This window comes from Haliaeetus leucocephalus, unplaced genomic scaffold (assembly GCF_000737465.1).
Source record: "Haliaeetus leucocephalus isolate CR32 unplaced genomic scaffold, Haliaeetus_leucocephalus-4.0 Scaffold1, whole genome shotgun sequence".
Lineage (NCBI taxonomy): Eukaryota > Metazoa > Chordata > Aves > Accipitriformes > Accipitridae > Haliaeetus > Haliaeetus leucocephalus.
The window spans coordinates 19,987,539-20,015,123 of NW_010972437.1; the positions used below are offsets into that span (position 1 = coordinate 19,987,539).

Consider the following 27,585-nt stretch of genomic DNA (forward strand, 5'->3'; position numbering starts at 1 on the left):
TGTTCTTTATAGGCTGCTCATGCAAAGCTTGTTTTCTCTTTAAAATGCTTAATCAAGCACTTTTTTGAAAACATAATTTCAAAAATGAAACCTCTAAGTTGTCTTTTGTCTCAAAGAAAGAAGATCAGTTTTCCTTCTCCCACCCTCCCACACTTTTTTGGGACTAATTTTGACTTATACCAGCCATTGAAGATAAAATGATAGTTTCCAGCAACATTTGTTTCACTGAGTCAGAACCACTGAAAATCACCCTTTATGACTTTCAGCCCCTGCTGTGTTTCCTCAGGCCCTTTTGGGAACAAGCTGCACTGCCATGCAGCAATAGCACTGCAGTTCCTGCCACCCAATTCCCACAGGCATTCGGGATGAAGCTGTTTGCTTCATGGAGTTGCATCACGCTAGTGCTCGATGGAAAGAGATGTCAGCAGCGTGCGTGAACCCGTGCTACCCCCCTGCAAGTATGGCTTGAACCTCAGTCAGGTATGGCAGGTAAAAACATTAGGGTAAACTACAGCACAAGGCAAATAACGAAGTGTGAAAGGTGTCATAGGGGCAGAGTTTGGCTGATGGGTAACAGTATTGCTGGTAACAGTGGCTATTCCAGGAAGACAAAAGAAGAAACAGCTTGACTCCAAGGTCCCAGATTTAGTAAGGGAAACCGGACATCAGAAATATCCATTTTACTTGGTCACAAAGAGACTGGATGTCTTTTATTGCCCCCTTTTTTTTTTTTTCCCCCTTTTTTTCCCCCAAAATTACTTATATGCTATAACATTGGACCCTGTGCTGACATTTTTGCAGTGCTCTTTAAGGAACTTTTTTAAAGGCTACTGCTGTGTTTCACAAAGAAATTTAAAATCCTCCCAGAGTTAGCTACTGAAACTGATGCAGCCTGAGAGCCCCATTCTTCATACCAAGTGCTATTTCCCTAAGTACTATATGTGCTCTTGCCTTCCCGCTAGGATAAGCCGTGCTGATGGTGTTCAGGCATGCACAATACTGACAGAGTTCAAGATATCTATCTCCCAACCCCTTATAATCCTCTGTGAAACACATATACCCAATTTCTCCCTCAGGTATCTCTTTCAGACTTAAGTATCTCAAATTAAACTAGCTTTTCAGATCAACAGCTCATCCCATCAGGGCATTCATTTTGAACACTGCTTTACTCACTGATCATGAGGGCCATCTTTTCCTTTAGTTCTCACTTCTCATCTTCCCAGGTGCTTAAGAAATGGTTTGTCAAACTTTGATCAGCACTTACAAAATAAACACTTTATCCCCAGTCAGATCAAAGTCACCCAATTCTACATGTTCTCTTGTACCTCCTGGGATATAAAGATTTATAAGCTCAAAAATCAAAATTATGGATCTGAAGCATACACATCCCATATTTTTTCAAGCCACACACACTACAGCCCTACAGAAACATCCTAGCAAAACTATAAATACGCACTTTGACTGATCAAGTTTCAAGCTATAGATCCATGATTCAGACTTCAGTGCCAGAAAGTCATGAAGAGATTTTAATGTCATTATAACAACCTATTTTGACCTTTTGTGTAAAATCAACTATGGAATTTCATTTTCTAATTCCTGCACCAAGAACCTTGTGGCTGGTCAGCCAGAGCACACACAGTAGCTCTCTGCACCCCACAGTCACGTCCAAGAGGGTGGGGGTCCCTCTTGGCTTGGCTCTGCAGCTGAAACTTCAGCCTTGATTCCATATGCTGCGAGAGCCTGACAGGTTTTAAATATGAACAATTTCATCACTGTTCAGCTCTCTGAAGTATCTCGAACCTGTTAATCCAACTGTTTTAATTACAGTCCTTAAACCAGAAGAGATTGTACCCCTGCCGTAGCTGCAATCTTTATCAGCACATGGCTGAGCACAAACATTCACAAGGTCAAACTTCCATCGTTTCCAATAAAACATCTTTTTATTCATTTTTTCACTGACTACCTGTTACTACAGTGACATTTGGCTTCCAATCTTACTTTTGCCCTATCCAGTTCACCTGCAGTCTCCATGATAGCCTTCACTGAGCACAGGCTTACAGTTCATTGTAGAGCTCCCTGGCAGATAAGCCTTTAGCTGGCCTCAGCTTTCCCGAGTACTCAACAACTCTGTTTCCTTTGCCCCCATGTTGTTAACTTATAAAACCTTTCCTCTCTCTCAGACCACTTTAATTTCATTTTTCTCCTCCAGTTCCATTTCAGCTCAAAAAAAAAAAAACAAACACCAGCCAACCAACCAAAAAAAAAAACCCAAGACTGTTCTTTGTGCAAAGAACTGAACTTCTGTACATAATCCCCAGGGAGCAACATATTTAAAGTCCTTGCTCTTCAATGGACGAATTGACTTGTTATTTACCCAGTGAGATGCACCCCCTACCCATATTTAAAATAGTGCTGGCTGTTGGACTTAATGCAAAGGTTACAGTATCCAGACTTTAGTTTTACTACTGGGAGACCAGGCAAAGTAAACGTCTCTCCCCACCACCCAGAAGTACATTACTGGCACAGATAAAACCCAAAGCGTAAATTCCAAATCAAAAGCAATTTCTTAGGTTGTGTTTTTTTTTTATCAGAGGACTCTGACCTTTTCAAATTTAATGGACACCAAGATAATTTTCCTCAAAAAAATAAAATTAATTAAATGTAAACCTTAAAATTTCCCAATATTTCTTTCCTATTGTACTGACAATTACTTTGGAAATTGATCACACACATTTCATTGCAAATACTGTGAGCTGGAGATTCAGATTTTCAGCTGTACTAGTTATAATTACCAAAATGAATCTTGTAGTATTGCTGTTTCTAGATTAGATTCTCATAATCTAATGAAAGTAGCTGATAATTTTCAATTTTTCAGAGGGAGATAACATTTTATGGTGATATAATAAATAAAATACATTAAAGAGACCTAAAGAATTTTAATTCTTGATTTCATTGGGAGGTGTTGACATTGTCCGCTCCTCAGCTAAAATTCAGCAGCGAGATGCATGTTGCTCTTACCACTTCTAACAATTGCACAGTCATGAAAAATTGTAGGCAGAATACTTACTGCCAGATCATTTGGAACTCATTTCATTGCTTCCTAATTCTTTACACCTTAGATGCAAAGAGTAATAATAATCCCTATAATAATTATTATTATTGCATTCTGAAGTGAAAAGTTATGTACCGGTTAGACTGGAAAGGCCAGTAAGAGCTGGGGATTCAGTTTGTATCTGCAACCAGGCCTGGACTGACCTTAGACAAATTGACAGGCGCAAACGCCAGCACAGACCGAATTAAGCATTCTCACCAAAACGCTCAGAGCTCCTGGAGGCAGACTGGAGATGACTCTTTCACCCTCTGCTTGTTATACCTCAGGCTTGACAGATTTGTTCTTACAGGCTCAGAGTAATGAGTGTTCAATCAAGGGTTTTTCTAAATAACAAATAAAGCAACATGCAATGGGAGGTTTCTTCTCATTCCAACAGCAGAGGGATTAGTACAGGCAATGAACTCTGGGAACGATTGTCATTCTCACCCTTATAATACAATTGTCTTGTTAAATGCCAGAAAATGAAATCTGTACTCTCAAAACCCAGAGTTTGACAGCTCTGCTGTTGACAGACTAATGCAGTCTCCACTGTGATGTGCCTGGATGACAGAATGCTTATTTTCCCTTTTTTAAAATATGTATTTACTCATCTGATAAATAATGTGTTACTTCCATAGATACCTTTAAAATTACTTTTACCACAATGTGACCTAAATGGATGTTCGGGAGGGATCCTTCCATTACTCTTAGGGATTAGACAATTTCCTACAGTTCAAGCTAAGGCTCCCCCCAGCCGCGATACGAAAGGTCACGTCAGCCCGTCCTCCCCTGTCGCTTCCCTGCGGAGGTTTGAAGGCGGCTGTGTCAGTCACGTACCCTAGCAGCCCCTGCCTGGTCCTGGTGCAGGTGACCTGCAAGTCCTGCTGCTGCAAGAAAGCGGTCAGGGAGACCTACACCGCTTTTAAGAGCGATGTTGGAGGGAAAGGAGAAATCAGACTTGAAGAACGCCACGCAAAGCACGGTATTTCAGCCTTGCTCTTGAAAGTACAGGCGTCCCTGTGGTGACGGTCGCACATGACACAAGCTGGCTTCAAAAGGGATTGAGTTAGTCCACCACATACACTGTTCTGCAGTAAAATCCCGAAGTGGAATAGTCTCTGTGTTATCTATCAGGAAATGTCAGGCAAAGGAAAAACTTTTTTCAAATGAATGCCACTGAGAAATGAAGATGTACAATTTACAGGTATACAAACTGAAGGGGAAGCACTAATAAGACGGTAACTTACTACAAAATAAACAATGAAAATTCATATGCCAGAAGCATGGTGCGAACAAAAATATGCAGGAACACCAAGTACACTACTGAAGGCTTGATATTTATATTAAACGTGTTTCGGTTAGTCAAAGAACACCAATGTGTTCAAATACACACAGAAAAACCCTATTCTAAGAATCTCAGACGGGAAAACTGGCTACTTAGGATATGCAAATTACATGACCAGACTCACTGTTAGACACCTGGCAGACTGAAACTCTCGGAACCTCATTTGCCCAGCCAGCAAAATGTATGCATCTCCCTAACTTGGAAAACGGGAGAATTACTACATCCATGGCTGGTGCTTTAAGATACAGCTTCAGTAGTGCTAACAATCTGGCTGAAGCTATATTAAGCTTTTCAGATCAAAAATTATATATGCGGTAAGCATATTAATATTAAAAATACATTTTCAAAGCCTGAAGTTATGTTAAGTTTATGTCATATCAACGACTATATGACATTTCCGTTATTGGATGGATCTTTCCTCCAGCAATTACCTAGGCCAATAAGACACATGCCTGCATGTGCAAGATAGATCACACACCAAAGCAAATATCCAGAATTAAATTACATTCTGTTAATTATCACCTTGCAAAGCTTTGAGACATGTTGACATCCCCAGAACATGAAGAATAAAACCATTATTTTTTATTTCTTATCATCTTTTATATGAATGTTCAGCACTCTTTGGAATAAAAAAATACACCCAAGACTAAAGGCCAGAAAACTATGATATATAAAAATAATAGAAATACAGAAGGGGAAGATGAGGCTTTCTAAGGGACTAACATAACTCATAGAAAGAGGAGATTACTAATCATTACCTTGCAATAAAGTTATAACATTCTGTATCTCAGGGCCATTTTACACTGGTCTACTGCTTTCACTACCACATGATAGTTACAAGGAGAATTAATAGTATGAGAGAGATGACTATGCAGGTTTTAAACTATGACCTTTCAAATAAAAATATTTTGTGTATATATATATATATATATATATATATATAAAAATACACACCTGGAATTCCTCTCCCTCTGTTTCTCTCTCTCTCTCCCCCGCCTTATAATTCTGATCTAGCTTCAGGTACCTACTGTACGTCTAAGCTAAGACAGCCTCCCTCTACAGATGACAGAGACTAGTGTGCTTCAGAGGTGGTCCATGAACTTACCATGGACCCCCTATCTCACAGTGAGATTAGTCAAGTTCTGAAAATAGCTCACACTGTTGGAGAGAGAAAGAGAGAGAGAGCAGACCACTATCTTAGATTAGATGTCACAGTATCAGACGGCAAAAAATAGATGAGCTGGGAAAAAGGCCTGGGTCAGACTCAAACTGTGTACTAATATCAGTGTTTCTACCTAAAAGAGGAAAACAGAAAACAAACATTACAGTATTATCTATTTTGCTATGGTTCACACATGTGATCACATAACGGAGCCTCTCCTATCTGTCTAGATTATATCAGACTACTCCAATACCTGATGGATCAGCAGGCTAGACACCACACTGCAGAAATGGGGAAAGTATCTATTGTTAGAAAGGCTTCAGCTGAGCTAATCTTCAACCTATTTAAATGCAAGCTGCGTGAAGCACATTTAAAAGATAAACCAAGAAGCAAACCCATGCATTTTACAGACTCAAAATAAGACTGTATCCTCAAAGCACTGTCTTAGCTACAGATCAGCTCAAGTAGCAGTAAGCAAACAGTAGTTTCAAAGGAAAGAATCCATACCATTTCAGTAGACGATATAGATCACACACTTTCTAATATACGTGCAAATTGGATCTTATTCCCAACAGAGGTAGAGAAACTAAGGCACAACAAAACCCATATACGAGGAGATGTAACTCACCTACTGTTGGCTTAATATCCTATAGGGTTATTCCATGACTCCTAGTTTCCCCAAACTGCATGCAGTGAAATGGGTACCTGGGGACAGTCACCACAAGTTCTACATTTCCCATCAAATTGCATGTCCACATGCATTTGTGACAGCAAGGCACTAGCACACGGTTTAGAGTTTCACACCTACAGATAGTCCAGAGATGAAAACACAACTGCTAATCAGTGCTGTGACTAGCTGTGCTAGTTTTGGCTTGGATGGAGTTCATTTTCTTCATAGTAGCTAGGATGGGGCTATGTTTTGGATTTGTGCTGAAAACAGTGTTCATAATGCCGAGATGTTTTTGTTACTGCTGAGCAGTGATTACACAGAGCCAAGGCCTTTTCTGCTTCTCATCCCACCCCACCAGCGAGCAGGCTGGGGGGGGCACAAGGAGCTGGGAGGGGACACAGCCAGGACAGCTGACCCCAACTGACCACAGGGATATCCCACACCATGTGACATCATGCTCAGCATAAAAATCTGGGGGAAGGAGGAGAAAGGGGGGGACATTTGGAGTGATGGTGTTTGTCTTCCAAAGTTACCGTTATGTGTGATGGAGCCCTGCTTTCTGGAGATGGCTGAACACCTGCCTGCCGATGGAAAGTAGTGAATGAATTCCTTGCTTTGCTTTGTTTGCACACATGGCTTTTGCTTTACCTATTAAACTGTCATTATGTCAAGCCATGAGTTTTCTCACTTTCACCCTTCTGATTGTCTTCCCCATCCCACCGGGTGGGAGTGAGTGAGCGGCTGTCTGGTGCTTAGCTGCCGGCTGGGGTTAAACCACAACCCTAGCCAATAAGATGATGTGAATTGCACTGGAAGCTGGAATGATGAGAGGTAAATCCAAATCCTCTTTCCCCATTGGAAGAAAAAAACCAAACCAAAACCCCCCCAAAGACTTGAAAGGTATTGATAATATTCCATGTGGCAGCTTGTGAAGGAGGATTAACCATTACTAAACAGAGAAATGGACTTGTGCAGCAGGCAGTAAGCTACGCAAGAAAGAAACAACCTGTTCAGAAAACATTCAGACTCTTCCCATGTTACTGAAACTCAGAAAACACCAATGGGTTTTAGCACTATTTTACTTGTATTTACAGCTATGTTCAGAGACGAGGAGGAGGACAGAAGCAGGACCAGATGAGACTTCATAGTGAAACTTGTCTGCCACAGAATAGCTATTTAACAGGACATGACCCTACACCCTTTCAGTGGTGGACCCTCATCTGGATCAGGTGGATTGCCACACCTCCTGTGACAGTTTAGGAGCTTTCAGGATCAGAAGGGATTCTGAGTGAGCAGGAGAATGCCTGAGGTTTGCAGAAAATTGACTGCCTCCAGGAAGATTATATTAAGGCCAAGTCTAGACCCAGCTAGTTCTTTATATGTATCTTGAGATGTGCACTTTTGCTTCATTGACACGTCTTGAATTTCAACTACCCCCTTTTTCCGTCATGACAGACACAATCTTGTCCCACGTATCTGACGTGGTCATGCAAACATTGTCCCAGCTGTGTCTTCTCTCAACTTACTGTTCTGCCCTGCCACTGTCTAGAGCCCCTCTGTTGCATCAAATGCAAACTATTTATCTTTGCTTTTCATGGCATGTTTCAAACCTAGCTACCTGTCATGACTCTGGCATTTGCTCTGTCAAAAATGTCAAAGTCCTCTGGCCATAGCCTTATATTTTTCAAACAAGCACATTATTGCTTTCTCCCATATCACTCCTTCATGCCTGCAAGCATTCAATTTCTTCCTCTTTTTAATCCCTGCCTTATGACTTTTTGCCTACAAGAAAGCCTAGCAATAATTATGTACCTGGTAGACTGAAACTGCCACCTATGATGCTGATGAAGACTTTCTGGCACTCCATCACCTGCACCAGCATGGTTTTTTTCCCCTCAGAAGCTTCAGTGCAAACTCTTTGGATCAGGGATAGTCTGTATTGTTAGCTGTTCCTCACAGCAGGATCCAGTGAGGTCCATGAATATTTGGAAGAAATCAGTAAGATTGCTTATGTAGCAACCACAAAATGTATTTCAGCACTTTGCAGATGATGACAGGAAGTTAGGGACAATGTATCTTCAGCTCTCAGTTCTTAAAATGGTAAGGTGTCCCAGTCTGAGCTGGTAAAACATAAATCAATTAATTCTAGTTTGCAGATGCATGTCATGTAGTTCTTCCTGAAAGCATGGCCAGAAATGGGGCTTTTTACATTGTTCAACCAGTGGCACCACCTTTTACAAACACCACATCAAAAAGAGGCAAAAACCACACTGAAGAAACTCAGACAGAAAAGAAATCCAGCTAACAATGAAACTATTCATACTATGTTTGACGTGCAGCAGATTGCCAGTTAAATCTTTCCACTGTTGCTGCATGGACTTGGGTCTGAAGGGCAATTCAATAAAAGAAATAGCCTCTCCAAAGTGGTACAAGTTCAATTTCAAGCCTGTCAGCCTCAGTGTTCTAGTAAAAATCAAAATCTGTTGAGATAATGTTTCAAACCTTAAGAAATTAGAAGTTTTACTTTGCTAGAACTACACTGAAGTACATGATTGGAAGAGTTGCCTGTACATTGAGGATATTCTGGAGTTATGCTGTGATCAGATCTGCGGTTTCCATTCACCTGCTACAAGGTACTCCTGTACGCCAACCACTATCAGCTGAAAGCGATAACGTCTCTTGTTCTGCAGGTTTCTTATCAACAGACTGCATTTGCCCACCGGCTTTGAATTGGTTTCCTTGCACATTTCAAGCACATGAATGCATTCCTCCGGACTAATGTTCCTATTTTTCAGCATTGCTTGGCTTACAGGGCAGCTGGCTCTACAATCTAGCTGGAATCAAATTAGCTGTTGATAATATGGTTGTAAATAAGCTGAGCAGCTGAATAGCTGTACATCACATGTGTGCGCAGCTCGATCTGCTGGAAAGTCTGAACACAAGATCTTCCTGAGAAACTTTTCAGAGTAGTTTTTACATCAGTGAACCTTAAATAACTGCAGCTACGTATGTGCCTTTGAGAGCGCAGACACCAGTTCACAGAAGCGGGAGCCTTCACTAGTTCCATGCAAATGTCCATAGGGAAAACTAGTCATGAACCAGTCCTCTGCAGTAATGAGATGGTCTCCTTTGGACACAAGCCACACCGAGCTGGCACAGACATGGTGACCCTCAGGCCCTGAGCTAATATGACAGCACAGATGTAGCCTAGAGGTTAGCATCCCTGATTGCCTTTGACAGTCAATAGCGACAGGCCTCCTCCTTCCCCAAAGAGCCTCTCCCTTCTCACCAACCGATTTGGCCATCTAGTTTTGTACCAACCATCAGCTAGTGTAAACACTCTGCTATGGCCTCAATCACTGCATGTATTCTGAGTTGGGTTTGGAGGCTTGGAAGAGGGGTGATGCCTTTTGGAACAACAAAGGCATTGGACAAAAAGTAAACTCTTTTTTCAAAACTATAACCTTAGCATTTTTCTTTCCATCCTTCATCTGGCTTGGCATGATTTCTGCACCAAACCCTTGGCTTCCTTTGTGCTTACAATGTGGAGTTCATGTGACGAATCTATGAATAGACCTCTCAAAAGCCTCTCCCATCAGCTGCAGACCCCACACCACAAATGATTTCACCCTTAATTAGCAAACCATTAAAGTCTCCAGAATTACAGTACAGTTGCCAATATTCTCAGCTTCAAACCACTAAGTACCTTTTCTTCTCTTTGGCTTTTTAGCTTAACAGGGAAAAAAAATGCATCTCTCACCAATCTCATCCTATCTGCGGTCCAAGTGCTCATCAAACACTTGGAGTGGTTATAGTTGTATTCCTGGAATTGTTATTCTTACTATTTTTTTCTCTCTTTATTTCCAGTGATAGAACAGGAAGTTTACCTTCATTTTCTAACTGGTTTCCCTTTTACGCAGTTGTATGAACAGGCTTTATTTTGGCTTCCCCTTTCTCTCTCTATTTTTTATTAGAATTCCCAGCATGCTGTGCCTTTACTGTTTGATACTTTTTTTTTTAAACCTTTAAAACCTTAATATTCCTTTTGCTGTGGATTTCAGTAGCTAAATTCTTCATGTACTGCCACTGTTTCAGACACTGTACCCTTGCTAATAGCAGCAGCCCAAATAATAGTTCAGCAAAATTCCAAAATTATAAACCGTCAAAACTGGGTGTGCAACATGAACTTTTTGATAATCTAAAATCAAAGCCGCCCATGGTGCCAAAACTGATGTACAGCCCCAAACACAGATTAAAATCACCCAGCTCGGCCCAGCTAAATTCAACTAAATGTCTAATGACCAATGTGTCTACAGTGTGTATGCAACATAAATGAATTTAAGATTCCCCAAATCAATGTATAATGTGAGGAAAAAATGTAGAAAATTAGTTAAAATAACTTTTATTTTCTCCAAAATATTTGTCAAGAAACATGCATTTTTGCAATTGGATTCCTGTGCGTTCTTAGCCCAATTCTTGACCTGTTCGAACCACGTGCTACATCCTATAATATGATACAACTTCTCACAAAGCTGCTTTCTAGTTTACGTGCATCTTGACATACCAGCTGTAATAGAAAACACTGTAGGTGTTTACTTACAGTTATGACAGGTAGCTCCCATGTAGCCTGTATCATTACAATCGCAGTAAAAGGTGGTCCAGGACTGAGAGCATTTTCCTCCATGTTCACAGTAGTTGGGCAAACATCTAATTGGAGACATTTTTTAAAAAATGCAATTAATTATAAACATTTCTGTAAAAATAATGTGCTGGAAAAAATAATTATAAAACTGTCTCAATTCCCCATTCACGCAAGAGTTTCCTCGGGCTGAATCACTGTATAATACCTAAAATAATTACTTATTCCTCTGATCTGTGATTGACTTCAAATACAAGCACTGATGACAACAACATTTAATGTATCCAGCAAGTCGGTAAAGATCACTCTCAGTAAAAACATTCCACTTGTCTCCACTTACTAGCAGTTACAGTTTCACAAACTTTCTGAGCACAAAGAAGGATGAGTAACAGGTGAAAATGCTATTGAAAGCTTGTTTCAAAGAAGAATCCCCTGTTCTCTGATTAAACAGGCATCATTGTTATCAAAATTAGGCTGAGTTACACTTGTGGTAACACAAACAGCATGAAAATCTCAGAAGTGAGAGGAAAAAAATGCTTCATTTATGAGTTCTGTACTCTCACTTCTTTCCCTCATTTTAGTTGGTATGCCTTTAAAGTATTATTGTGAAGAAAATTATTAAAAGAAGAAAGAAGCACAACAGCATGCATCTTGGGAAGTGAACACAAATAAAAGCTGTGGGAGATAAATTCAATCTCCAGGACAAGAAGTGAATGCTGATCTGAACTACACTGGTGTAAACACAAGCAGTGCAATGGAGTTACACCAGCCTAAATGGAAACAGACATTGTTCATTGTTTGCCTTTTCTTTCCTTTTCTTTTCTCTCCTTACTGTATATTAGATATTCTATTTTACACTGTACGTTTGACTTTTGAAAAATGAGTAACTTGTTTATACCACTGATTCAATTGTGATGGGTGGGTGGATAGAAACCAGGCAATCAATTTATCTCATACACACCAGCACTCCACTAGGGCTTGCTTTGCTGTAAATTGAGCTTCAAAACCCCTTTTATGGCCCAGATCTTTCAGTGCTGTTAGTGGTGAAGTCACTGAGGCTACCTAGATTTGTACTAGCTGAAGCCATGATTTTATTGCAGTTCATCTCATCCTTTTGTAAATGTTTTTTCATTCAAGTGTGCATATTGCCTTAAACTGTGGCTTTCAGTCTGTTTTTTCTAGAATCCTTACAATTAAAGTGATTTTCAAGTGTGTAAGCAGAAAACCTGTATGTTGCTAATGGCTGTAGTCTTCACCAGTCTCCCGAGCCCCACTGGCCAGGCATTAACAAACTTACTTGAGTCCAAGGCTGTTTAGAGCTGCCGAACATCGACAACCCAAAGAAACCTGTGTATGTGCATAGAAGCCTATCAGATCAACCTCTCATCCTCAATATGCTGTATGCAAATACATGCATACATATATATACTTGTCTGTACAAGTGTGAGTCTGAGATTTGTTCTAGAACTCAGGTTTGCTCGATCACTATTTATACCATCATACATAAAATTATAAAGATCATATAAAATATTAATATGAAATATTAATTATTTTTATTAATGCTTACTCAATTACTATAGTCATTATTTATTATTCAAATATTAGAGACATAAGGAATTCAGTAAGACAGTATGATATTTATAGCTATCTGTAACATCTGTTAAAACAATTGTAAGATATATTGGTCTTGTAAAAATCGTTGTTATGGTTTCTATTAATCATTGGGCTCAAATACAAAATGAGGAAAGAGAATGGGAAACACGTGCCTGGTTTTCCAGCTCACCAGGGAGCTTTTTTCAGTGCTGTGGAGAACACCTTGTTTCTAAAAGAAGAAAGATACAAAGCAGACAGCCAAAACTGTTGGTTTTGCCCCATCCTTACAAGGCAGGAACTCTAAGAAGGGATGAGATTTTGGCTTTTAATGGTATGCTGGGAAATCATCTAACAGAGCCTGACGCCCTGCTGGTACAGTGACAGCCCAGCCAGCCCCTCTGCCATTACATCTACTCTTGGCAACGGTGAAGAGAGATTTAGAGACTTTGGGTCGATGTTAAGAAAGCAAGAGCAGCCTACAGGATGGCACAGACAGGACTGGCTGGTGCACGATCTGCACCCAGCTACGCTCTGCAGGACGGTGCCAGCTCCCTTGAACCAGCAACTCCCCAACAGCTTCATCCCAGAGGCTGCGGGAGAAGCACAGGGGTTCAACAGCTCTATAGTGATGTATATGAATTTTGCCTGTAAGAGCAGATTTGCTCATATTTGTACTTTAGTCATGCCTGCCCTTGCCCTCAGCATATTACCTGTACTTCTACCTGCTATTTTGTGATAAACATTCATTTATGTCACCTGTAAAGCAGCTGTAGTTATATTCACATCACAGTGTTGCTGGCGACAAGAAACATTCGATGTTAATAAAGCTCTTTGGAGAGGTAAAAAGAACAGTACTGTGTTATTATCATAATTTACATCATCAGTGTAATGGACAAATATGCTTTCTGCCTATTTTAAGCTACCTTTTATTAATTAACCCAATGCAGTAGAGTTAATTACTAGTCATTTGTGGTTTGCCAAAGGCCTGTGTCAGAGGCTTAGCCACATTTATTCCCTTAAAACAGTTTCCTTGTAAAGGCTTTACAAAGTTGAAGGTCACTTCTCATTTCTACTTCTCTTACAAATGCAGACACTTCTTCTTCCCCCAACTATGCACAAAATGCAAGTCAAACTAGCCATGTAAGCTTTTAATGATATTCATAAATTCAGAATTAAACCTTTTTTCTTCCTTAGTCTATTTTCTTTAATTAGCACCAAGCGCATTGATCTTGGTTTTGGTCAGATAACTAACCCTTCTAAGAGCTTATGAAACAAATTTCTTTGCAAGTCTAATAATTACCATAATCCCATTCTAGCTGAGCAGTTGTGTCTTCATTAGAAGCACAATTTATTCTAATTGTCAGAGAACCCAAAATTAAGAAATAGCTATGATTAAAATTAATCAAGGCATGGATAAATCACAGGTTGTTCCATTTGCTAACTGTCCTGGATCCTCATGTTGAAGGATTTAATGACATACAATTTAAAATATAAATTAATATTTGCATTTTAGTATAATCAAGCAATTTTAGAAAAAAATGCAGTGGTATCACAGAATGTTTCATAGACAAAAGTTTGCAGCAGTCAGCCCCTGACCTATTTGCAACTGAAATGAACAAACAGATCAACTCAATTTTTGTGAGTATCATAAATGGGACACTTTGAAATTTAATGATTTGCCTAACACAGTTTGTGACAGACCAGGGACTCTGATCTTCCAGATTTCAGATTAATTCATAGAATATATCATGGTGAATGAATCTTGTAAAAAAACAAATGAAGCAAATAAAATTTTCCCTCCTCCGGCCAAGCTGGAAAACACACACCTTAGCCATCTAAGCAATATGCAGGGCCTGCACAAAAGTATTCACTGCCCTTAGATTGAAACATTCACCTCCAAAACTGTATGTGTGCTTCCTTTGAATTCAAAGGACAAACTGCATAGAAATGACAGGGCAAAATTTGGCCCTTTGATAGGAATGATGAAGAAATAACAATGACAAAATTACTTGAGTGGGAAGGCTGAAGGAGTTCTACACATTTGATGTTACACTTGACTGGAAATAAACCCAGTACATTCAATAAGCACCTCCTGGATTTTGTTATAGTCAGCACAACACATGCTGCCTGCACCACTCTATTCTTCTTGAATAAAGAGGGGGGAAAAAAAGAGAACTATCAGAGAGAGAAAGAAAAAAAGAGCACACATCCTCAATATTAAGACTGTCGATATACATCATTTTGAGACAACCACTGAGTTTCTAAAACTCAACCATGCCATCACAAGAAAACACATGAAATTTAGAAGTTTTTCAATTAAGAAAGCATTTGCCTAAATATTATCTCAAATTAATTTTATTTCAGCATGTTTTCCTATTTATGGGCTGCAGCTATTTCATGTATAATTAAAATATACCATTAATAGGGATGACTTCATATAGTAGGCATGCATGTACGACAAACTCATGGTGTTACTGTAATGGCCTATACTTTGCTTCGGTAAAATGGTGTCTTTTCACTAATCTCAATAGATTGAGGCCAATTGCAACAGCATGGATTTTGGTCCTGCTCTGCTGAACCATAAATCAGTGAAATTCCTTGCCAAAGGTTATTCTGGATACAAGAAATGGGTTCAAGGGGAGACCAGACAAGCATTTTGAAGAGAAATCCACCAATGTTACTACATGGACAACATGTAACAACTTCAGGGATTTACCAAGGGGAAAATAAATGAAGATCGGAGAGCATTAGAAAAGAAAGAACCACAGGAGCACACCCCACTCTTATTTTCCCCTGGATGTCCATTTGTGGCAAAATAGTGGGCTAGGTTTCCTTAACTAAAGGGAGAAAAGAGAGCTACCAGAACCAGAGGGAGGGAAGGAGAAAGACTGAGGAAAAACAATATTAAGACAGGCTGCAAAAGACTTAACACTCTCCAGATCTTTGGTTTTCCTCAGCACACATCCCCTCCTCATCACAACTCCCAACTTCTCCCTCCTCTCGCAACTTCAGAAAACTGAACAACAACTTTTAAAAAAGTATTGTGGAATACTTCAGTTTTTTCTTTTCTCAGCCATCTACATTTTCTTCCCTAAATTTATTATGTTATGAGAAGTCATGGAGTACAAACAAAACAAGAGTAATGTGAACAAAGACAGTTTTTCTTTTCCATGCTGGAAATCATTTACTCTATCACACTGAATAGATGTAAAAAAAACCCCAAACCAAAACCAACAAAAACAACAAACCGAAAAGGCATTTTTGTAATTTTAATAATTTGTCATAAAGGTAGGTTTTTCTTCTTTCTGAGATTTCTGAAACTTGATGACTGAACTTTTAAAATATACTATTATTTCTGTTGTTGGCCACCTTGGTTCTCAGATTCTGCACTTGCATACCACTGAGAGACCAACATTTAGAAGATCTGAACATTGATGCCAGCTGCCCTCAGGCACATGGCTGGGACAGAACTGGGGGAGGAGATTGTGCTGGGATTGGCACGAGTGAAGGGAAAAGAGCCTATTATCTATGCCTTAGATAAAAGGCATTTTTTTAAGGTTTGACTGCTTTGTTGTTAGAACACCTACATTTTTAATGGAGGTAAATGTGCTGACAGTTTGGCTTGGCATAAGCAGAAAGGATTTTATATAAATAAATCTGAAAATGAAAAAAGGGAAACAAATAAACCATCCTGTACAGACAGCTGTTCCATTTAGAATTCATCATTTTACAAAGCAAAGGCAGAAAAGCCATCTGCAAAAATCAAACAAACAAACAAGGACAGGATATTATATCGTACATACATAGTTGGCCTTTAATTTACCATGGGGTTGTACATCCCATGAATTTTTACTCTAAAGGAATAGCAATGGGGGTGAACTCTATTCAGGTATCCCCCAGAAACTCAATTCCACACTCAAGTGGGATTCCAAAAGCCCTTAAGCAGCCCCCTACCAACCTTCAAACTGCCTTCTGTCTCCACAGGAGTCTCATTCAGGGCAAATCCCCTCTCCAGCACTAGTGGGAAGTCCCTCCACTCTGTATCAAAGACAAAAGCTAACTATCTCCAACTCCAGCATCTTTCCATAGGTACAAGTCATTGCAGCTATAGGAAGGAATTCATGCTGCTGAAAACAGTTCTGTAGTTACCCCTTACAGCATTTACTAAACGCATTTTAAAGGATGAGATCAGCACTGCTCTTTGTTACTCTGCAATGGCATCATGTAAATGAGATTTGAATTCAGCACCGTTTTCTTGCTTCACATGAAAATAAATAAATGGACAAACTTATCTGGAAAACAAGAAGACTAAATTAAAACATGGCCTGTCTCCAGTTCAGATGTGGTGATGTGAGCGTGGCAGATTAAGCTGAAGAATCTGTCTTTATTTTGCTCTGAAACACAGTATTTCTACAGATCAGTGCACGTTTCGTGGGCACGATTCAGGCCTGAATCATTGTTTTCTGCAGCTGGTCTTGCATGTATGAAAGTCAGGGAAAACAAAAAGCCTTCAAATTAAGGCAGGGCAGGCAAAACCAACTCATGGCACTGTCCAAATAATACAAGCATTCCCTTTCATTCACATTAAAGAAACACAAAGGACAGAAAACTTTGCCTTCTTCAGAGGTTGCATTTTCTACTGTGACTGCCTATTTTTACAGAGACTTTGCTTTGTACAAACATATTGTTGTTTTAAAACTACCACAAACCAAGCTCATCTGACAGCACAAAGCTCATATACCAGTCCAAGAGCAGGGAATTTTTCTATATGGTTTTATTACACTTCATTGTCAGTCAGCCCTTAAGCTATCAGAGAGAGAAGCTCTGTCATTACCTGCATTATCCAGCTAAGTTTAAACACTAGAATAGATACGAGATGATGGGGGCATGGGTCTTCAGAACTGCAGGGACTTTAATTTCAACCGCCAGGTTTTGGGTGTTTGTGGATTTGGAGTTTTTAAATTTTGCTCAGTTTTTCTGCATCCTGCCCTTCCACCCTAAAACCTGGGTGGTATTGAGGGGATTTCCAAGACTCGGACTCTGAAATGAGCTAACTGCAATGGTTTAATTACATTGGTTAGCACATCTAATTTGTGATGTAGATGCGTACTTTTGGGAAGGACCCAAGGGGTTCTTCAACTCTCACAGAATGTCACGTATTCTTCTATTTCTAATACTATTTTTTCCACTGTTTATTGATCTTTACAAGGGATTAAGTCATTAAGATAACTTTTTCACCTTTTCCTTCCCCACCATTTGATATAGTTTGGATTTAAGACATTTCCCCCCATCCATTTCCACATCATTATTTCCAGTGAGGGGGAATATAGTCACTCACAGGACTGAAGTGATCTTTTTAAGGTGACACAAAAGATCAGAAGAACTATAAACCTGGACCATCAGATCCTTATAACTAGGCAGGACAGCCTCTCTTGTACGTAGCATTTGATGGAACAATTCTAGAAAAAGATCCAGGTATTACAGCATCTCAAGGAATGCAGTTTAAATGCTTTGTTTTGGCTGATCATGGAGATATAGGTGGGCAATATTCAAATCTACTTTGGGATTTACCCAAAATCAAAAATGTTTTAAAAAAGGACAGATGACATCCCCTCTTATGTCTTCGACTCATCCCTGCTTTGATCACCATCCAAAATCAAGGAGTGTGATCTAAAAACATCCGACTCATTGCTATAAAACCAAGAAGGGAAAACATAAGAGGATTTCCTGCAAAGAGGAAATAATCTGAAATACAAAATAATTGTCATTTCTGCAGAGAAGACACTAAATACTGAAAATAGGAATACTAGAGAGAATGAAAAGAACGTGTGCCAAATTGTGGGTGGTTCAGTGTTGCGTGGGGTTTTTTTTATTCTTTCTGCAATGCTCTGCAGGTATTTATGGGGGGTGAATACAATATCAAGTATTTGCTTTTTCAATCCCAGCCTGGGACTGTAATAAATAAAATTAAAACTCAGTGGGCATAATTAGCCAGGATATTTTCTCGTTTGCATGGCCAACTTTGGGGAAGGGGGGGCGGGAATCATATAAAGTTTGGCTTCTGCTGCAGGGCATACATTAAATCTTAGAGGAGATTTGGGAAATGCAAAAAGAGACTGTGCTTTCATCAGATTTATCCTAACACCCTTCACCTGCAATAGTAATTAATTTCCCAAAGGCCCATTTTGACAGTAGAACACAGGAAGCAATGTTAAGTTCAGTACTAAAAGAAAAGGAGGAAAAGTCAAAAATTATTATTATTTCTTACAAGTAAAAATTGATAGTAAAATCTAATGGAATCTACAAAGGAAATAGGCATAAAGCAGGATTTAAAAGGTCAGCTCTATTTAGCAAGAAAAAAGAACACTTTAAGCTAATTTATTTAGAAAATGTTATGAAGAATTTTCATAGATAAAACATGGGTAGGGATAGAATGATAGGGACTAAGGACACTATTTGTGCTTTGTAACTCCAGTAGTACAGGGAAGCAAACTCATGTATCAACTCAGTATGCTTCTCCCTAATGAGGTAAGCTGTTAACGCCAATCCCATTGCAGTGATTATTATGTATACCACATGCTGCTCTCTCCGTTTGTATTTGCTAGGAGAATTGGAATATGCAGATGAATCTTGGTTTAATAAGGACGGCAATATCAGTGTGTGCTTGTGTCTGCCCACTTATGCTACAGAGATGAAACATGGCCAGGATTCATAAGAAAATATCTGAGGTCAGATTTGCATTCCTCATTGCAGATCTCTGGAATTCCCAGGATGTCCTGCAAGATGCGCCATCCATCCATCTGCCAAGGTAGATTCAACGTGAATCTTTTTTCTTTTTTTTTTTCCTTCCCCCCTCCCCCAGGTCACTTAAGGGAACTGAAGTTCCCAGCATTGTCCTTGACAAGTACTGTCAGTATTTGCTATAGTGAGGGCAGGGTGCCAGCCAAGTAAAAATAGGACAACCCAGTCAAAGCTTCATCAGCGCAAAATCAACACGAAATGCAGCAATCAGATTAAAGTACCCTAGCAGTTGTAGACAGGGAGAGCAATGCGTGCATTTATCTATGCATTCACGTGAATCTGAGCCTAAAGGAAAGCAGGCTCTGACTACCCTCATAGTTCATTTATGAATAATGACAGGTTCAACAAAAAATGGCCTTCTTAATCCCAAGACTACCTAGTCTCATATACTCAAGCGCAAATGCTGTATAGAACTTATGACAATATAACAATGGGGGTACAACACCATGCTTCTGTATCTGCCTTAGCCCTACCTCTGTCCTGTTAAACTTTGCTACCAAAAAGTCAATGGTTTCAAGCTATTTCAGCCCTGGAAGGAGTAGCAGAATCGTATGAAGTTTCAGGCTTCTTAACAGAGTTTTCTCTGTCACTGGCCAACTTAAATACACATCCTTTGTGATGGGGGTTGAGGAGTGCAAAAGCATTAATGTAACCAATGTCATCGTTAAGGATGTGTCTCAAGAGGATGTGACACAGCTAAGGATGTGCCTTAAAAGCCTGGTAGAAGCAACTATTTGTCTAGCACCATCTTCAGGGGCAAAGGAGACTATTTCCATGACAGTTGTCAAGTCAGAGGAAAACGAGGCCAGTTTTCCCCTTATGACAGCTGTTCGGCACAAGCTATCTCAACTGCAATGCCCCTTAAGCACTTCTCTTTACAGAGTTTGGAGCAGCTGGTAGGTGAAACCACACCAGAGCTTACCTCTTTGTGTACACACGGAGTGCAAGAACTCCTGGAAATGGAACTTTCTTCTCTGTGACTAACGTTGCAAAGCAGTTTGTCCCACTGCACGCAAGAAGCGGATGAGATTAATCAACCCATGCCTACAGGCTGCAGGCAACACTGCAGCCCTTGCTGCTGTATTCCAAGGGGTCCATCTGCTGTAAGAGCAGACAGCCTTGCTCAGCCCAAAGGGAGCATCTGTGCCATATGATGAAGGGCTGGAAATCCACAGTGTTTCTGGACTGAGGTTTAATGATTTTCTGGCACATTTTCCTAATATCCATGGCAACTCTCGAGCTGCAATATCTCTTGAGCCCACATTCCTGCATCTATTCTCTGAACAGGATGCCAACCACAGCAAACAACCAACTCGGCTTCAGGACTGAAGCTAGTATTTCCAGTTCCAAAATCTGGCACTCCAGCCAACTGCTGAATGGGAAATCCCAGAGCTTCTCAACAGTGTGGCCAAATTCTCAGCATCTGCATATTTGTTTTCCTACCCATTTCATTTATTTTTAAATGAGAGGCTGCCTGAATTTCTCCCAGGCTATGCCTTCCATTGTTTGCCCAGACACAGACAGACCCACACCCCCACTATTCCACTGCCACGGAGGAACAGAAAACGCAGTGCAGAAAGTATTAGTTACTTAGCAAAATTCGCAGTCAGATTCCAATGTATTTTGAGATTAGCACAGATATGACAAAATGTATTTTGGTTTTGAACAACAGAGGTACAAAAAGCTGCCCACAATGAAAAGGATGTTTTTAAAACAGTAAGGAACTTGGGCTTCCCAGTCCGAAGACTACCACCTCCCTCCAGACTTTGCATCAGATCAACAGTGCCTCTCCTCCAATTTCCTTACTCTGACAGTGTCACAGCAAAGATGCTGATGAAATAAGTTTAAGAACATCCCACTGAACACTTTGCCAGCTTCCAGCAATGTGTGGCTTATGGATTCATGTACGCCTTACTGGCTTTTTCCTTTATATTTGACCTCTACAGCATCTAACGACATCCAATTTGATGCTGTGTAAGAACTGAATTTGTGAGGAACAGCAAATTCTTGTTTATTATTCACGTCCTTCATGCTGCTCCTCATCGCTTAACCCTGCCTAGCTCTCTCTTCTCCAGGCTGAAGAGTCCTAGCCTCTTTAATCTCTCCTTGTAGAGAACAGTTTGTGGCACACAAAAGAACAGAGTGTCAGTTTTAGAAATGGCCATGAAGCCTGAATGACAGACTCTTAGAGTCAGAGCTGCACACAGCACCACCTCTGAGCAGCCCAAAGAGGACGTACTTCTTGGAAAGGGCTGGTCAGGCCAGGGTCGAGGTCAGTGAATACATCCAACTGGATTTGCATTTCGTCTGCTAGCAATTGAAATAGAGGTTGTGAAAGGATCAACACACAGTTGTTGGCTTGATTTACTAAGGGGAAGATGTTCCCATAGTTATCCAGTGCCTCAGTCCCCGCCTCCTCCTAATGGCTTACAAACTTCTCACTCTCATTTTGACCACATCTGAAAGAGGGAGAAACACCTCAGCTCCAAGAAGTCACAGGATCTCGTGAAAATAGAGGGCCGAATAGAAGGGAATCAAGTTACTGTTCATCAAAGAAAAATAAACAGCCTGAGCTGAATTATCATTCTAGGCATCATGGAATCTGCAAAGAAGAAATCCCAAGAAAAAACAGGGCAATAAATTCTCCAAACACAGAGCTTCATCCTGCAGTTGTAATAATGAATCATGCATTTTCAGAAGCAAAAAGCAAATCAGGGAAGTGACAAATGAGTAGAAAGTGTTGCTCCTTCACCCCCATTTCCTTACACTCCAAACTTAACATATACATCTCAGGTTAAAAAAAAAAAAAAAAAAAAAGCCACCAAACCATATCTATGGGCTACAAGGTCCCTACTCCCTGCCACAGCACTGCCTTAGAGTGTCTCACAGATACATCTACCAAATGAGCTTTCTCACAGGTGTGAGAAATCCTGAGCTGAATTCCTGAAAGATATTTCCCACGTGTTATTGGTTTGTTGGTTTTTTTTGTTGGTGGTGGTGGTTTTTTAAGCAGTGTTATTATTGTTGACATTTCAGAACCCCTAAAGCAAGAACAAGACACAGCTGTTCCAGCTGGAGGAGAAGCCTGAGCGAATGCAACAGAATTGCACAGAGCTGGAGGGAACTCAGAAGATCACTTAGTCCATGCTCACACCCCAAGGCAGGATCACCCGTACCCATGTTTGTTATTTCTCACAGACTCATCTAACCTATTCATAAAGCCTTCCAGTGACAGAGACTTGACAGTCTCCTCAGGCAGTCTATGCCATGGCTGCTCTCCTATATATCCTGGTCAGAAAAGATGATTATTTCCTTCTGCACCGCAGCAGCGTTTTAGCACCTGAAGACCATTATGCTGCCTCCCCTCAGCAATCTTTTCTGGTTAAAGAACCAGACCTTAATCAATCTTTTTTTGCAGGAGATGTTTTCTAGACCTATTTTGTGTCTTTTCATATAGACAGGGCCATTCAAGAAACAGTTTGGACTCTGAGTAGGTTTAGAGAGAATAGAAATTTAGAAGCATGACTGCTAATGAACCTAGGACAGCTAAACGCCAAATGGCAACCCTGGCTAGTGTTTACTTCACAGGGTTTGCCCATTCCCCTGCTGCTCCTTACTCAGATACATTTGCCCACCTGTTTTGCTCGCTAGCTCTGTTTCGTATTTCAAGATTTGTACAGTTGCCAGTTACCCCAAATTACAAAACGAAGACTGTAGATCCTAAGAGCTTGGTATTTTGGTAGCAATGCCATAGCTCAGGGGTCCTGCTTAGATCAGGGGAATAGCAGCAAGCATGTTTTCCTTCTAAGCCAACAAGAGAAAACATTGCATGAAGAAAAGAGCAACTGATCTGAGTTTATGGCCTGTCACAGCACTGAATAAACCTCAGGTTAGAGAATCATTATCAGCTCTAGAGAAACCAATACTTTTGTTACCACTCTCCTGAAGAAACAGGTTAGGGTTTGTCAGTTTGAGGAGGCACAAGAAGACTCAACCCTCCGTTCTGCCATACGCACATGATAGCCAGGAAAGGGAAGTACTGGCATCCCTGGGGACAGCAGCCTTATGCTTTTTATCAGTGTTAGAAAGACTGAAAGAAGAGCTCTGTGCCAGCCACACTGCCCAGCTGGCCGCTGCACTAGATGCAGCTGTGATTTCTCACCCTGCTGAGTGAGAAGCTTCTGTAATCACATCCCTAACCCATTTCCAGGAGGCTGTTTGACAGGCTCAAGAAGTCTTTACAAACACTGCAAAATACTGAGGAGGGGAATGCATAAATGAAGACACCATTAGGAAAGAGACATCCTGTTGTTCATCTATGAGAAGCAAATGAATTTTTTATGCTCCTTGCCACCTCCCCATCCCTTGACACTGACGTCCTCCCTACAGATTAAGGGCCAAAGACAGAAAGAATTATTCTGTTCTCATTAGACTTTCTCACTGCTCAGGATTTCCCTTGGAAGATTTTGGGTTTAGTATCTCACCCCCAGAAGATGCCTACTCTCCCAAAAAACACTTACAGTGCAAAACACCAAGAACGAGGGATGTACAGTCCCTGTAGTCATAAACTTAATCTATATCACTCTGAACTGAAAATAAATTCTAAGAGAGTCATTTATTTGTTTGGACCTATGCCAGATGGCTTTTGGTCAGAGATGGTCAACATGTACTGCTGCAAAAGACTGCATACTCAATGATGTCTCTCTCCCTCCCCAACAAGAAGTCTCTGAATTCAAGGACTTCATGGCATCTTCACTTCCAGACATCTCTGCCTTGCTACTTTCTGCTCTGTACAATGCCATAGAGGGGAGATGCCAGCATAATGTAAGAAACTGTATTTTCTGACTTATTAATTTAGTGTAAAGCAAACAACCCCTGACATGTACCTGCACTCCTAACCAAGCAGAAATCCTGAAAAGGCAACAACAACAAGGGATAAAATTAAATCCACTTCCCTTTAAATGTGGAGCAGAACTCTATGGCTTAGCAGCATATTGTCTCATTTTTTCTCTACCTCTAATTGGAATAGGGATAAACGCATTGCAGGCAGCTATGACGTCTAACACTTCATAACAGCAGCAGTGTAAGCACCACACTTTGCAACATTGTCAGAAAAGACGGAGCAATCTGAGTATTTGGACAACCACAGCAAATATACATACTACAAACAAAAGAAAAAAAAAAACAGTTAGCTGGATTAACAGCAGGCAGGCAGTGGGGATAATGTCAAGAGTCCTACACACGCATTGCTACAAGAAAAATTGCCTTCTCCTACAGATTCTGCTTTCCTGTTCCACGAGGCATTGGGAACAGTTTGCAGGAACAGCTTTGTCTTGAAGGAGGTGAAGAAGGGAATACTGCACTGCTTTACAGGGCTTGTAGAGCAGACACAGCTCTGGTATGACTAGATTTGGGATGCCTCTCCTTGCACAGGATGTATCACCTAAGGACAATATGTAAGTACTGTACAAGGGGATGGCAAATAGGAGATGACTTGATATGCACCAGTAGGAACATTAGTGATGCTGGCACTGCAGCTGAGGGCTAGAAACAAGCAGTCTCTTAATAGGAGATAGTGCTAACTAGCCTTCTTCCATCATCAGGACAGTCTATATTGCTGTGTTCAGCTCCAGACTGTATAATGTCTTAACGCCCTACTGAAAGCACAGAAGACATGAGTTTTCTGTGTGTTATCTGTTAATCCCAGCTCTCGCAGATACATCCTGAACTGTCCACTCAGCCAGGACCAGACCAGCTACTGGGCAGCCTCATTCACAGGATCGCTGAGGCTGCAAGGAGCCTCTGGAGGTCTCTAGCAAAAGCCTCCTGCTCAAAGCAGGGTCGGCAACAGGGTCAAGTTCACTTGTGTCTCCAAAAGCACCTTCACTTGGCACTGTCTCCCCAGCCACCAAACGGAAAGAAGGCAAAACTCTATGGACACCCCCATTTTTTTTGCATGTATTCTCTGGTAGCTCAGCTAGTGACAGGACATTTATTTCCTGAGAAATAGTTACTGAAGGATGGAAATAACAAATACAGGGAGACAGAAGGCATTCGCACCAAGTTCACTTGAGCACACATCTAGTTCAAATACTAGAGATGACAGATGATAAGATATTAAGGCTTAGTCCCTCAGATATCTCCATTTAGATTAATGGAGGCTCATCACTTTATACAGGGAATCCTGGAGTGTGTGTGTGTGTGTGTCAGGGTGTGTGTATAATATGCTTACACAACTAGATTCTCTCTCAAAAACATACTGCCGACATCAATAGTAGTCCCAGTTTATCATCTTTCAAAACAAAGTCATTAATTCTCTTTTTAAGAGCAGGCTTAAGTTGCAGTGAGCGGTCTAACCACTGCTTTCAGAGCCCAGGTCTGAATGAGCTTGGCCTACAAGCCTGTAACAAATAAACTGCTTTCTAAATAGAGGCATATTCCTCAAAAGAGGTTTTTTGCTTAGATAACGAAGACAAATGTCCCATTTACATGTTAATTAAGCTACACAATTCCCACATGCGTTAAAATTACAAAAACACATGCTTTACAGTGCACACAGCAATAAATCTTATAATTAAGAAAGGGGAGATCACATTTCCCAGAGAAGATGCTTTTACAGAGTTTTAACACTCTTTATATAGAGAGAATGAGCAGCTGGATATTGTACGCCTGGAGCCAGACCCCAACTTTCCTATACTCCAGAGCTGGTACAATATAGAGCACTAGTTGAACTATGGCAACTAGTTGAATTACAGTGACTGGAAGTGTCAGACATTTTGTGCAATGAACCAATTTGAACAAGATTTGAAAACATACTCAAGGGTACACCATGCAGAATAGACAGCAATACCGTCTTTATATTTGAATTCAAATCTCCTGTTCTCCCAGACCTTTCTATCTGTAGTTTGTTGTAACCAATCATGCCATAATATAGGATTGCAGAACCTAAAATTTTCAAAAATGGTTAGGAGGAACACACTCCACTAATACTTTCTTGTTCAGTCTTTCCCCGGCTCATCCACTAGCTTAGGATCAATTGTGTTGGCAAAATGACACAAAGAATTTGCCTCTTGTCTGTATTTTCCTTATGTATTTTCTTTGAATTTCATCCCTCTTTCCAATTGTCCCTTGCTGCTATGACCACTCTTGACTTCAGTACTGCACCGGCAGTACTTCACCCAGTGAATCTTTGAACAACTTGTGTAGCTTCCTGAAAGCAATTCTGTAAATTTAACCTCTCTCAAGATTGTGCCCCAGATGTGTAAAATGTGTAATATGATTTGGAAAAAAAAAATAAAAATAATCCTTCCTTCTTCCCTGCAGAACAGCATCAGCACAGTTATTGGAGTTGCCAGACAGGGAGAGAGTGCTGGGTGTTTCACTGAATGAGAGCGCTGTGATCTCTGTGGTGCCACTGAGGCTCGCACCTTTCGTGACAAGGGGAATTTCTGAACTTCAGCCCAACAGTTTCCCACATGACAGGCTTCTCTCTTCCCCTTCAGGGCACCTCCACTGATACAGCAAATCCAGCCATAAGAGAATCACCTTTGCCAACTGTAAATCAAATACTTTTTTCCTTTTTTTTTAATCTACCTTGGGTTTGTGATCATACCTACTATATGACTACTATAGATCATATCTACTATAGATCTACCTAGATCATGTAGTACAGACATATAAATTTAATGCTGTCCAGAGAACTGCATTGGAAGAGTGCTTTAATCTTCACTAGATCACATATAACTTTTGTTTACATGTGTGATATATTCGAGGCAATGACTATGTAAAGCACCACCGTTCTTACTATGTTTGGATTCTTGCCCTACATAATTGTATGGTATGATCACAGACTGATGCTTGTCATCCTTAGGATACTGAAGATCAGGAAGACACTTGCAGTAGTACCACAGATTTACATTGTAGCCTGGACTTGGGGACAATGAAGGCACTGGAGACGTCCCACAGCACCTCTGCATCGTAACAGAAGAGTTCTCTTCTGTTTCAATATACAAATATACAAGTTACCTTTGAATGGTCCACTCGATCTTAAAGAATCTGTTTTTCCAAGAAAACAGCAAAATTCTTTCTTTCTCTTAATTCTCAGGAAATTTTACATTTTACTTCCTTTTGTCAAATCAGCTGCATCTTAACAATTCCATCTACTGTTTCAGGCACACCAAGTGTAAAATTCATATCCCCCTGAATTCAGTCAGTCATCATTAAACATGGAAACAAGTTTGGTCAGTATTTTCTCTGTACAGGTTAATGAATGTAGAAAGATGAG

At 40.4% G+C, this 27,585-nt stretch overlaps 1 protein-coding gene across 1 annotated transcript in view; it reads right to left on the reverse strand.

The window, feature by feature from the left end:
* CNTNAP5 (contactin associated protein-like 5) overlaps positions 1 to 27,585 on the reverse strand; it is a 223,319-nt gene that overhangs the window by 104,615 nt on the left and 91,119 nt on the right. Inside the window, exon 11 of the mRNA XM_010569849.1 lies at positions 10,869 to 10,975. Coding sequence (XP_010568151.1) covers positions 10,869 to 10,975 — 107 coding nt within the window. The remainder of the gene's footprint in view (positions 1 to 10,868; positions 10,976 to 27,585) is intronic.